Here is a 13,306-nt window from a genome sequence, read left to right on the forward strand (position 1 = left end):
AGAATACCAATTCAACAGTATTAACCAGTGTTGAAATAGTATTGTAGTATATGTAACTTTATTAATATAGGAATAGTGGTTTAAACCCAGTTTGCAAATCCCAGAAAACCTGTGGTCACTTGCTGAATCAAATCTGAATGCTGGAAGTCTTTACTTTTGTGTTATTGTTATTTCCTGTACATGATAGTATTAGACATTTGAAATTTGAAATTGTCTAATATTTTTCTAAATCAAAGGTAAAACACATAATTAAGTGTACTTCTCAAAAGGCCACCTACAGGCTATCTACAGTTTGTCCTCTGCAGCAAAGGCACATTATCGCAAAGCCTATGATTCACACTGTGGTAGTTCGAAGATCGCTGCTCAGAAAAGAGTAATGAGGTCAGAAACTGCACTGCCTTCTGATGACTTGGTAAGAGTCATCTCTCCAGGCTTAAGCTGAAATGCCTGATTGTACTCTGTGTGAAGACCACACATGTGGTTCAAGTTTTAAGTGTGGCAGTGGCTATTGTTAAAGCACGCCAGCTAGTCATTGTTATGTCTGCGAAGAGACGTCTGCAGTCATCAGAGACTTGAGTGATATAGTAATATTGGTTTTGTCATAACAATGCAAAAACAGGGAAGGAATATTTGTAGTCACACTCAAGGTGGGTCCAGTCCTGGAAAGCAAAGTGTATTTTCTTCACCAAAATAATAACCAGGGGATTAGAAGCATCTTTTAGACAATGTGGAAGTTGTTGTAAAGAGATTGTTTTCATCTAAACAAAACTTACACGACATAAGAGAAGCAAGGTGTTTGGTTTTCTGCAGTACTTTCAAAGGCCTGAAAATCTGGCCTGAGAGCCAAAGCTTGCCTGTGTCTGCCTTTGGTGCCTAAACTACGAAAACCAGAGAAGCTCTGGCAGGTTGGCATTCCTGCCATACATACTGCTGGCATTAGACCAGATAGCATCTGCGTTTCTCCCTTCTGATCTCCAGAACCAGACAGTAAAATTTAACAGCTGATATCCTAGAATGTATGTCCTTGTGCTAGAACTTCAGGTGTAGGTTTTTCTTTTATAACACAAAATCCTATTTCTCCATATAAGCAAAAGCAGCAGAGTGGAAGAAAGTGAAACAGTTAAGAGCTACTTTTCAGTACATCCTGTATTCAATAGTTCTTCCCCCTTCAGAGTTCCTACAGGCTCATGTAGGAAGAAAATAAACTGGTTTAATCTATTATATGGGTATTGTGAAACGCAAGACTCTTTTTGTGCGAGTCTGTTCAGGTGGTTAGCAAACAGCATCATTTACTACAAAGTGATCCAAACTTCTTTATCTTTTGGACACTATTTTGAGCAGCAGTACACTGTCAAACACCGCAAAACCCTGTTGTTTTTTTCTGCTCTTTATCCTATCCTAAAGAACGGTTTAGTAACTATTTAGTAACTGTTTAGTAACTAGTAAGTTACTGGCATTAGCTCAGTCATTTCCCACGTTTGGATATACATTATCCAGTCAACAGAATTCCTCCAACTGGAAAAGAAAATGAAGTTAAAACAATTGCATGAAAGAGATGGTAAAAAACAGCACACAGTAGAGGAGGGCCTTCCTAGAAGAAATCCATATTAAAAAACACCCTAGAAAACATTAAAAAAGAATGGTGATATGACTTGGAAAATGACAATTTTAGAGTAATTATAAATGAAAAGCAAAGTGCTATTAAAGTTAAAGCAATGTTATTAAAAGATGTGCTAATTTTCAGTTAAATTTTCTGTAAAAGACCAATTAGTTTAAGAGGCTTGACAGCATTAACTGCAAAACATAAGTGCTCTAGTAATTATACTTTAAAAAATGATTGAACAAACAGGAAAGTGTCCCTGAAACATCAGAAAGAGCCACACAACAATTCGGGCACATAGGCTAGGTGGCAGTGCTACCTCAGATATCTATGCCAGGATTTCCTTGCTGTTTACCCTGCTTTAATGTCTATCATGCATTACATTTTTTATTTTATCAAGCTGGTACCTATGTCATATTCGCATTGCAGACACTGATTATAATGATGCTATACAGATGTTCATTGTGGGGTACAGATAATGGCAGCCACAAACAAGTCTGTCTTCAGCTCTGATTTTACAGCCAAGAAAAGGAAATCACTGCCATTACTGGAGAGTGCAGTGTTACTTTAAGCACAGCAGCACCTTTCCAAAGTAATTCTGTGGATTGCTTCCTTACAAGTACTGGCATATCCAGGCCATGTACCCTCCCACAGAGCAAGTACAAGATCACTCTCAAATTAATTTCAGTGTATTATTATTCCAAAGGAAATGGATATCAGCTAGTTCAGCTTTTCAGTGTTCCCCAGCTCCAAACTGGCAAGAGGCAGTGAATGGAGTCTGATTGTTGTCACAACTGAAAGCAGTGGTGGATGGGGTTTTCCTGAGGAGTGGTAAATATTAGCACAGGAGGAAGCAACCCTATTTAGGAAAAGATGCCAAGAAACTACTTCCTCCTCACCCATCCTTTCTTGGTAATGTCTGGGCATTTTCTGGTCAGTTGCAATGCCAACACAGTCCATCCTGAAAGCTGTAATCTTCACTCATTGATGGCAAACGAACAAAACCATCATTTGGCAGCACTCATCCATCTGATTAAATGGTGACATCCACATCAGTCATGGCACGAAACCCAAAGGAAGCCATTGTTCCAAGAGAAATGGTGGTTCCTTTGCTAATAAGTGTTGTAGCTTTGCCTCAACATTTGTCTAGCAGTGGGAGGTCCTTCTCAGGTGACAGCATTCAGTTGCATTGACAGTAGACCTGATTCATTTCTCATTTGCATCAGTTTCATAGTAGTATATGGCTACCAGAGTTACTCCTGGTTGGCTCATTCTGACATAAGTCAGAATTGGGCCTATTTTTGTCCTAGTGGGTTGTGATGGGGCGGGGAGGTGGGGAGGGGGGGAGTGGGGAAGGGTGGTGTTCAATTTTATTTTATGTTGTTTTAGTTTATTTTATTGGTGTCAGTAAGTTTGTGACCTGGTAAGTTGTTGTACCGCTGCTTTCAGTTATGAGTTTAGTATGAGATCCATCATAAACTGAGTAATACAGCCACAGTATAATGTGGAGTGGAAAGTGTTGCCAAAAAGGGCAACCTATAATCGCACCTCAGTGACACTGAGGAACAAGTAATTAATTGAAGAATAAACAGTCACGCCAGGTTGTCTGGTCTCTCATCTATTAAACGTCATATAATTACTCCAGACTTACAGTCTCACAAGGGGTCACAATGATTTTTCCATATGTTTAGAAAGGTTTGAATTACACTTGAATGGTTACACAGCCCATCCACGTATGTAAGAGCTGTATAGAGAATAGCTGTTGTTCTAGACCAATTCCTCCTGAACCCCAGGTAATGTCACAATACTCTTCACAGTACACTTCGTATTTGAAAATACATGCTGCCTTATCCAGGGCAATTTAAACGTTTAGAGCTAGTGGGATGCAAATATTTGCTGTAGGACTTGCATTACAGTAACAGTATTTTCCTCTCATTCTAATGTTGTCAAGAGGGGAATGGCATATATGGCTATGGAAATAAGCAGAGGTGCCCGAAGTTCTGAAAATTCAACGTAACGGTGAAAACCATTGCCATGTAGAATTCATGTTCATTGGTTTTATCTGTCATATCAAGGAAACAATGAAACTGAAGTTTCGTTATGCAAAGAAAGACTATCAAAGTAACATGGATAGGGAGTCTGGTCTGCATTTTTATCTCAGGATAAAACATTTTAGTCTGTACCTCAGTTTACCCATGTATTGAAGGCAATTTCACTATATGGATAGAGCGATGAATGTCATTGGAAAAGGTTGTTGAGGTGTTTGGATAACAACACTGAGAGTGCAGTATCCTTTTTCACATGGTGTCGGAGTAGATTTGTTCCAAGTTCTAAGTTCAACAAAAGTCATAAGAGTAGTAATGTGAATCCTGTGTACTCTACAGCTACCTCATTTTCTTCTCACTCGTCCTCCACACTTGCAAAGCTTCTGAAAACTCAGACATTGGTGTCAGCGTAAGCGATGGTGTCTCCTTTTTCTGTTGATCGTTATTTTTTTGCCCAGTATGTTACACTGCAGATACCTAACTGTGTATCTCTGAACTATACCAGTATACTTTCAAGTGAACTTGAAAGTCATTCATTCGGCATTAAATTAATATTTAAAATGCCCATTGTTTGCCTGACAGACCAGCAATGGTACAGATGCTGGCAAAATGTCAGTGTGGAGTAAATCTTTCCTAATAAACCACTCTTACCCTATACCCTAGAGTTTTTTAAAAGGACCACCAGGATCCCAAACTCATCATACATTTATCTGGAATGAACTCAAGATGTTTAATTGATACACGCTTATGTCTGAACACTGTCAAGTCTCGTAATAAGATGTTTAGTACAATACCTCGGTTAGACTGCTAGAGTCCAGCCGCAGTAATAAGCAATGACATTTGCAGCACAAAGGCAGCTCCCCAACGAATTGGTGACAAGAGTAAAAAGGCAATCTAGCCTGCGTAAGCTGTAAATGTGGTCTGAATTTTACAATTACATGTCCTAAAGCCCATTATTAGACATGAAGGCAATGAGAAGGAAAGCAGTCATCGCATCACTACTAACACCAATTATAGGAAACATAAATCATTCAAATTTTTGTACTTTAACAAAAATCAGCCCGAATTGGTGTTTAAAAGGAAGGATCTAGTATAGGAGCCTAATGGGATAGAAGCAAATAGAGTAATTGGAGGCTGCTGTCTTTTCACTTTCTATATAAAATTATTTGAAGAGACAGCCAAGAACTTTAAACAGCAGAAACCCAGAAAAGTTGTAATTTGGATGTCTTCCGTTGTGACTTTAATGGTATTTGCCTAAAGAGCTTTCTTTTATCTTGGCAGACATACTTCAATGACAATATCCTCACACTGATACGGACATTGGTAACAGGAGGAGCCACACCGGAGCTGGAAGCACTGATTGCCGAGGAAAATGCGTTGAGAGGAGGTTACAGCACACCACAGACACTTGCAAACAGGGACAGGTGTCGAGTAGCTCAGTTGGCTTTGTATGACGGTCCATTTGCAGACCTAGGGGTAAGATCACAACAGAGAGGTAGGACCAAAGCCGGTCTTGTGGTCTAGGTGTTGTGTCTGAGACCAAATCAAAAATCTATCCTAATTGGTGCATCATTTTGATTATTCAGTTAAAATGTTTTGGATGGTTTGACACTTTACTACACAGGTGCCAGGTTTGCTCTTATGCTTTTTAAGAAGCTACATTACCTCCTAGCATACTTTCCTGAGTATTCCAAGCAGAGTCAAAAGAAGAAAAGCTTGTCTCTTCCTAGATGTCATCTAAAGAGATGGATGAGCCAATTTGGAGGAAAGAACCCTCCTAATCATAAGGCGCTGTAAACATGAGCAATATGTACACCCTCATCAGGTTTTGATAAGTTTATTTAGTTTTTGCATGGAGCTTTCAGTTCTCAGTTAAAATATATGTATTAGCCTGGAAACCAAGCTGTAACATTTGTTTTCTTCTATGTCCGGATGAACTATACTGAAAGCCTAATTTTCCGACATTCTCACTCCACTATCTTAAGAGAAAAGCTAAAAAGTAATTAGTTAAAAACTAACATGTTTTGCTAGTCAAAGCAATTATTTGCTACCATTTATGAAATATGGCATACATATCAGCATTTTTTTTTAAGTGGGAGAGGTTTTAGTATCCTTTTAACTCCCCAGATCCCTTATTTCAGTTGTCTTTGTCAGCGATTTTATTTGTCAAGATGACAGTACGGCTACTGCCAAAAAGGGTGAAAACTATGAATAATGGTAGGACAACAGATAATGTAATGTATAGAATTATGCCTTTTATGATACCCAAATTGCATTTCCATCCAAAAGCAAGTAATTCTCTCTTACCACTATGGTAACTTTTCAGGGACCAAGGCTGTCAAAAATAATGATCATTTTATATATTTGTTTTTATGTGAAATGAAATGTGTAGTTTATTCATTGTCTTGGGTAAGGAAATTCATATTAAAAACAGGCTGTTTATACATTGTTGGTTTTGTAGAAGATCCTACTGAAAATCCACTGCACTGTCATGGTTTTAAACGAGAAAAGAGCAAAAACGTGCTGTTCTTTTGTTTCTCTTTACCTCCTCTTTTTTTTTTTTTTTTTCTATCTTAGGATGGAGGTTGCTACGGAGATCTATTTTGTAAAGCACTGAAAACATACAATATGCTTTGCTTTGGAATTTACCGATTAAGGGATGCACATCTAAGCACTCCCAGCCAATGCACTAAACGGTAAGTCCAGTCCACCAAAGCAGTTGCGTCCGTAAGGATTTGGACAAAGTGGGTAGAAGTAGGAATCAGTGTAGGTTGACACTGTACTTGCTATATGTGGGATTAGTAGTCAGAATAATAAGAGACTTCCATCCCTGAGGCAGCCAAGCTCTTTCCAGCACCAAATGCATTTTAAAACAAACCAACAAATGAAAAAAGTGGTGGAATCTTGAAACTGAGAAATGCATATATGAGGCCTGTGATGTATATTAGCAATGTTGGATCCTTGTACATGTGGATTTATCTTTATAAACGCTTGGTGACATCACAAATCCACAAGTTGAAAGGAAAAAAAAAAAAAAGAGAAAATAAATTAACCTCACTGCCACCTTCCTGATATACTTGTGTTGGGTACAGTTATAAGCCAGACAAATAACTGTATTCTTTGCTCAGATGACAGTATTTAAATATTTAATAAATATATAGTAAATATATATTTGAACCTGCTTGAAAATGCCATCTCCAGTAGGTCTGTTTTTGCTTTTTATCAATATGGGAATCTGTTTGCTAGAGTCACTACATTCCAATGCAGCTAGAGATCGGAGGGTGAACTGTATGCTGTATTCTCTGAAAAATCATGATGCAGTTCCCTTGGAGAACATCCTACTCTGTATGTCTGTCCCACTCAACAAACATCCAGAGAGCAATATCTGACATAAGATGGCACCAAATAATTGGTACTATGTCAGCTAAAATCAGGTATATATTGAAGAAACAGAAAGACAGAAATCTGAATAAGTATTCATGAGGTAACATCTCTAGAATAATTTTTTAGGTGAAATCTAAACCTGCTTTCTCTTTTTCTTTCTTTATTTTTTTATTTCCTTTTCTGTTTTTCCAGTTATGTTATCACAAACCCACCGTACGAGTTTGAGCTTGTGCCGACAGACTTGATCTTCTGTTTGATGCAATTTGACCACAATGCCGGCCAGTCCCGAGCCAGTCTTTCTCATTCCTCCCATTCCTCCTATTCTTCCAGCAAGAAGAGCTCATCTGTTCACTCCATCCCATCCACAGCAAACCGACCCAACCGCACCAAGACCAGGGATTCTCGGGAAAAACAGAAGTACGTGCAGGAAGATAGACTTTGATGTGTGTACCTGCTCCCACTGTGTGTGAAACTTGCATTCACCACCCATTCTCCCCAGTTAATGTGTCCAACAGTAACGTTCCCCGTTTTTCCATGGAGCTCTCCCTTTTTGTACACATTTTTTGCATATGTATGACAGTGTGCATGAGATTGTCATTTTTATTTCACCACCATAAAACCCTTAAGCACAACAGCAACAAAGCAGACGGACCAAAAAGTTATTTATGATGCTAGGGGAGATAAAAATTCTAAAACCCATAGGCACACTGAAAACTTAAATAACTCACTGCAGTTACTCTACGTATCAGAAAACAGAGTGTATTTAACGTGAACACTTGCTTTTGATGTTAGAGTTACACAAAGGAAGTCATTAGCACAGAAGCGTTGATGTATGTTGCAGTAGGTTTTTATAATCGTATTTACAGGAGTTGCCACATGTAGTTGAAGCTTACAAAACTAACCAGCTGTAAAACAACAACAACAGCAAAAACACTAATTTTTCACTCTCAAAGCTTATATTGTATAGGGCTTACACTCTTTGTATAGATTATTGCTACGCACCTGCTTTATACCAAAGCGATATCAGGGACGAAGATGATCATTTTAGGTTATTCTCTGAAATACGAGCCTTTTGAGATAGCGTTTGTTTTTTCCCTTTAATCCTGAAATTGTCTGGGAATGGAGTTGTCAAACTCCAATGGTTTAATTTCAATTTAGAAAGAGTCTAATTGCATATTAAATTATTCTGTCTATTTATACGGCCACAGAAATAGCTATATTTTCTTTCACTTTTGACATTTGGGATAAAAAGCCATATGTATCATAAATATCGGACGTAAGTCAATAAAAACTGCCTTGCTGGGACTTTTACATCTTTAAAAGGTGAATTAGTCACCTTATGTATAGAATAAATAATGTTCAGAAAAGAGCAAGCATTTTTCTATGCTTAAGTATTAGTTCTCGGGGGACTTTATTCCTTTCCCCAGATGGTAGTTTAGTGTTTCCGAGTTAGAGCAATGGTATAAATTTTCCAATGAGAGTCCCAATACACAAGGACCCTCTGGAAATCCCAGGCAATGTTCCAGCTGGTTTTTTACAACAGGTTTGTGCCAGTACACATTAAGCAGGAATATGAGGGAAGACAACAGAGCACCTTTGAGATCTGAGAGGTTCCTCTCCCAATTGGAAAGAAAAGGTGCTGCACCCTAGATGGCTAACGAGCAGAACAAGAGGGCCAAGGTGAAAACATCCGCTGTGCTGAGGCGTAATGTTCTAGGCACATGCCAGGGTCTGATTGTTGCATATTCTCAGGAATTACTCACTCAGACAGAGATTGTGTCAAGGAGGTAAATGAAGTAGTGGAAAGGAATCTATCCTAGACAGCCACAAAAAGGATACATGAGGCCTAGTGCTTAATGTCAAATGCCAATGTTCCAAAATATATAGAAATAGTTCTAGGCGATGTGAAGAGGTGCTCAGGGTAACCGGTAGGAAGGCCAGGAGAAACACGCCACATCGCTACCCAGCAAGAAAGCGTGCAGGGAGAAAATAAGTACTTTGATGCAGGAGCGATGAGTGTTGTAACGGCCAATCCAGACAAGGTGCTTTTATGGTTAGTGTCGTTTTCTACCTTCCCCTTCCCTGAGCATGATGAGTTTGAAGAATTGCTTGCTGTGTGATTTGACAAAGAAGCCAAGCACTTTTACTGACAAAACCTGGAACCATCTAAGCGGGCTACGGAGAGTGCCACCGTGCAGTGTTAAGCACGATTGGAATGCAGTATATATGTATGTGTGCATTCAAATGTATCTGTAACTCCTGTCAGTGAAATATGCGGCAAATTTTGGTCGCTCCCCCCCCAAACGAGTACATTGCAGTCGCACTTGATCATAAAGACACATTCGTGTGTTTCTTCTTTCAAAGAAAGTTATCGTGTTTTGCCCTGAGAATATTTATGACTACAAGGATGTGCCAGTTAAAGTGCTCAACAGGAAATATGACAGTTTAAAAGCATTGTAAAACTTACATAGCTTACTTCTTTTTCTAAAGTGCAACAAGGATGAATAGAATGGGCCAAGGTATGATAATTAATGGTTCTGCATGACCTAGCAACTGCTGTGGGTTTCCTTCTATAACTTTGTCCTTGTGAAAACTTGTAAGATTAAAAAAAAAAAAAAAAAATAGTAGTTACAAACTTTATGCAATTATTGGCTTGTATGTTTGGGTGTTTGTTTGTTGTTTTTTTTTGCCTTTTTTTCCCTCCAAACCAGAAGTAAAACTGGCTGCTGCTGCTGCTGTTGCTCAGTCCTGTTTTATTTTTGATCCTCTCATCTGCTTGCCTTTCTAATTGCACGTGTCCTCTCGTAAACACCCAGCTCAACGAAGACGCCTACCCTGATACAGACATTACTGTAATTTCCCATTCCTCATTCTAGCCCCGTTCCTCCCTTCCCTGCTATCCCGTCCCTCGTGTATGCACATGAGCATCTTTTTATGTTGGCGATATTGACGGAAGATACTGGAGAGCAGTTATGCATTTTGGAAGAATGCTAATGGCTTTGACACCAAAATGCTTTTCCATTAACGTTTTATCTGTATTCCATTTAGTAGAGGAAGAAAGAGTGTTAATATGTAGCAACTTGTCACATACTAAATAATAATGATTTTACCAAAAAATGGTGTTTGTATAACAGTGCAGCTCAAATAAGGAAGAACATAAACAGTCTGCATTAGAGAAACAACTTGTCTATTTTGTGAGCAACAGAAGAGAAATACCTGATGTCTGAAGTCCTCAGATCATATCGAAGTTAATTTTCCTCTGTCCTCTGACCTTAAGTCTGCAGTACAAAAGTTGTGACTTTCAGTTATGCCTTGAACAATTTTCACCATTAAGTGACCTGATAGTTTCTTTCAGTGATAATGTTCCAATATGGAAATACTAAGGACTTTGGAAGGTCAGTCATGAAACGTAGAGGAACAGTCAAAGTTTTATACTGGAAAATACCAAGATATCTCCTGTTTGTTCAGGCATCTATCCAAAATCAAACTTATCAAACTCATAGTATCAAACTAGAGTATCAAACTCATAGCTACCCTCGATAGTTATGAAAATGGAAAAACTGCACTATTACCGATATCAACAGATGACAAATGAGAGCCGTAAATGGAGGTCCTGCAACTTATCTCAGTCCCAGCACAGTTTCTACAATGGAAACTAGGACTGTAAGTGACTTTGTGGATCTGTATGTCAACACAAAATAATACCTTGGACACCTGCAGGCTCTTGGCACAGGTTCCAACTGGCCTAAACCATTAGAGTCAGGCATTTTCCAGTAAAATCCCATTGTCAAAATAGGGAGTTGAAAAAAAACAGGGAAAAACAAAACAAAACAAAAAGAGGAAGTCCAGTATAGCATTTCTATCCCAAATCTTTAACTGTCTTGGAGCAAAATAAAGGCATGCCCAGAAGGTAAGAATAGTTTCCTTTTTTTTTTCTCTATTCCTGCATATTACTTCCTGCCTACCTCAAGTGAGTTATGCATCTGCCAAACCAAGAATCACTGAGAGCAGAAGAACTTTCATTTTATTATTCTCAGATAGGAAGAAATAGCAGAGGAGAGTTTTCAGCCTAGTTTTAAACACGCTACCCATTTGGGGACAGGGGCTACCCAAACACATGGCCACGCACGCAGTTGAGATGGAGGTGTCAGAAAAAAAAAAAAAAAAACCAAAAAAAAAAACAAAAAAAAACTGGAAATCCTTGTTTGAAGGATTGTAAACTAACTTGGAATTGTGGTGAGAATACAGATTTAATAAAACTTTGCAGCATGTTTAGCCGGTATTTTCTGTGCCTCTGCTCAGACGAGAGGGTGTTTCACACTGACACTTATTCAAAAATGATTGCTCAGGCCAGAATTTTTAAAGCACCAGAGCAATAAATTTGTTCAGGAAAAGTGTGAGAGTCCAATGGAAGTTGATGAAATGTCAATTTTGATCATTGTACGATTAATCATTTATATATGTTGATGCCATGGGGAAGTCCTACACAGGATAGTAGTACCTATTTATTTGTGATACAAGTATGAAGCCCTGTAGACCTCCACAGATGCATTCAGGTGCTGATAGCCCATTACAAACACGAGCGCACATTTGAGAGGAAGTAAATGTTTTCCGCTTCGTGATATTTGAAGGTACCTAGCTGTTCCAATGTCTCCCAAGTGATGTTGTCAAAAACAAACCTGTCAAATAGAGTAAGATCAGTCCCTGATCTTCTTCAAGAGGACTTCAAGAGTGCTTGTTTAAAAAATAGGAAAAAGGCTCTTTCTCTTTGTAACACAGAAATGCATATGGTAAAGATCAATATCCACATGCCAGAAAGGAGAGAAACAGACAGAACATGACAGAGACCCACCACTATTTTGGAGGAGAAACCAGTATGTGAAGACCTGGAAATTTTTTGTCTGGACAGATTTAAAGGAAGAAGGTTGTGGTTTTGTTGGTGTAATTGTTTGTGGTTAGTAAGAGATCTAAAGCTCTGCACCTAGACTTTGGAAGACTGAAAACATAGTAAGGAAAATACGGAAAAGCGTGTGAGGGAAAGAAGGAAGGCCATTTAGTAACTGCAAGCAAAACACACCAGTGGCCACAAGTGAAGATGGGGAGTATCATTCACCTCCCATTTCAAAGTGTAGCGGGCAATGGACAGAATGGGCGATTTGAACAGCAAAAAAAGAGATGAGACAGGTGTAAAACCAGGTCCAAGTGTAGATGCTGGAGATGATAATGCACAGATCAAGGTCTCACCTAAAAAAGAAATGTAACCATCCAATGAAAGGAGAATCTACAGGTTTCTGCACTTACTAATTATCATCCGTATTAATTACTTTCCAAGCGAAGGCAGAAAGAGACTATGGTGTCAATTTCTGGAGATCATCTCTCTGACATGAGTTTCATTGTAAAGAGTAAAACATAAAGAAGTGGCTTGTGGTATACATTCCAGGGAAAGCAGGGGCAACGGAATCACTATTTGCTCACCACAGTTCATCCCAGATCTGTAGTACTAGCACTGTTCTTCCCTTTCTCGCTATAGAGATCACAATAACTTGCAGCAAGTTCTGTTGGCAAGGAAAGTTTGTGCACCGTATGGTAAAAAATATTCTGGAGATAAAAGTTCACGGCGCTTAACTTGCCTCAAAATCATTTTAAACACAACCCATTAGAAAACTGTTAGTTTGAAATTGTTTATATGATCTCTCAAGGCTTTTAAAATATGATAACCATCACACTTTACACCTCTCTGAAAGGTTAGTTTAATCGTAGATCACATAAAATTGGTTTCCACAAATGCATAATGGTTCATGTGTCACACTCGAACTAAATGGTTTTTTAAATGGAGCTGAAATTATTTTGATGTGTACACATTCCCAGATTTTTTTTTTCCTACAACCTTTCCTAAACCAGCCCCCATCAGGAGCTGTTCCCTTAAAGTCTCATTAATAATTCAGATGTTCTGATGACTTTAAAAGATCTATGGAATCAAGGCCTGCCCCTACCTTCCCTCCTCCTCCCTCCCCCCCCCCTTTTTTTTTTAGCTGCCTGACAAAAAGATAAATGAATGTAGAAAGAAGCAGTAGGAGTCTGGCAAGCTGTAGATCATCTCTGAACAGATTGTAACTTTATCATTGTGTCAGGAAGAATAATTTAAAGCACTTAATCAGTTAGCTTCAGTGTGCAGGATGTAACATTATGAATTCCTATCGTCCAATCTGTTCAAATCAAAGGGAACTTAATTATAATAGGTAAGAGAGAGAGATGGGAGAAGAAACAACATCCAGAC

General features: G+C 38.6%; 1 protein-coding gene across 35 annotated transcripts in view; it reads left to right on the forward strand.

Moving 5' to 3' along the window:
- The window catches only part of KCNMA1 (potassium calcium-activated channel subfamily M alpha 1), a 469,740-nt gene that overhangs the window by 447,780 nt on the left and 8,654 nt on the right, over nucleotides 1–13,306 (forward strand). For 18 of the 35 annotated variants that reach the window (XM_027460038.3, XM_072039506.1, XM_072039507.1 and 15 more), the window contains 4 exons: nucleotides 4,927–5,121; nucleotides 6,223–6,341; nucleotides 7,222–7,446; nucleotides 9,520–9,548. In XM_027460038.3, coding sequence (XP_027315839.1) covers nucleotides 4,927–5,121; nucleotides 6,223–6,341; nucleotides 7,222–7,446; nucleotides 9,520–9,548 — 568 coding nt within the window. Of the gene's footprint in view, nucleotides 1–4,926; nucleotides 5,122–6,222; nucleotides 6,342–7,221; nucleotides 9,775–13,306 lie in introns of those variants that run through there. The other 17 variants (XM_072039508.1, XM_072039509.1, XM_021269707.4 and 14 more) reach the window with 2 other exon arrangements.

Source organism: Anas platyrhynchos, chromosome 6 (genome assembly GCF_047663525.1).
Source record: "Anas platyrhynchos isolate ZD024472 breed Pekin duck chromosome 6, IASCAAS_PekinDuck_T2T, whole genome shotgun sequence".
NCBI classification, from domain to species: Eukaryota; Metazoa; Chordata; class Aves; order Anseriformes; family Anatidae; genus Anas; species Anas platyrhynchos.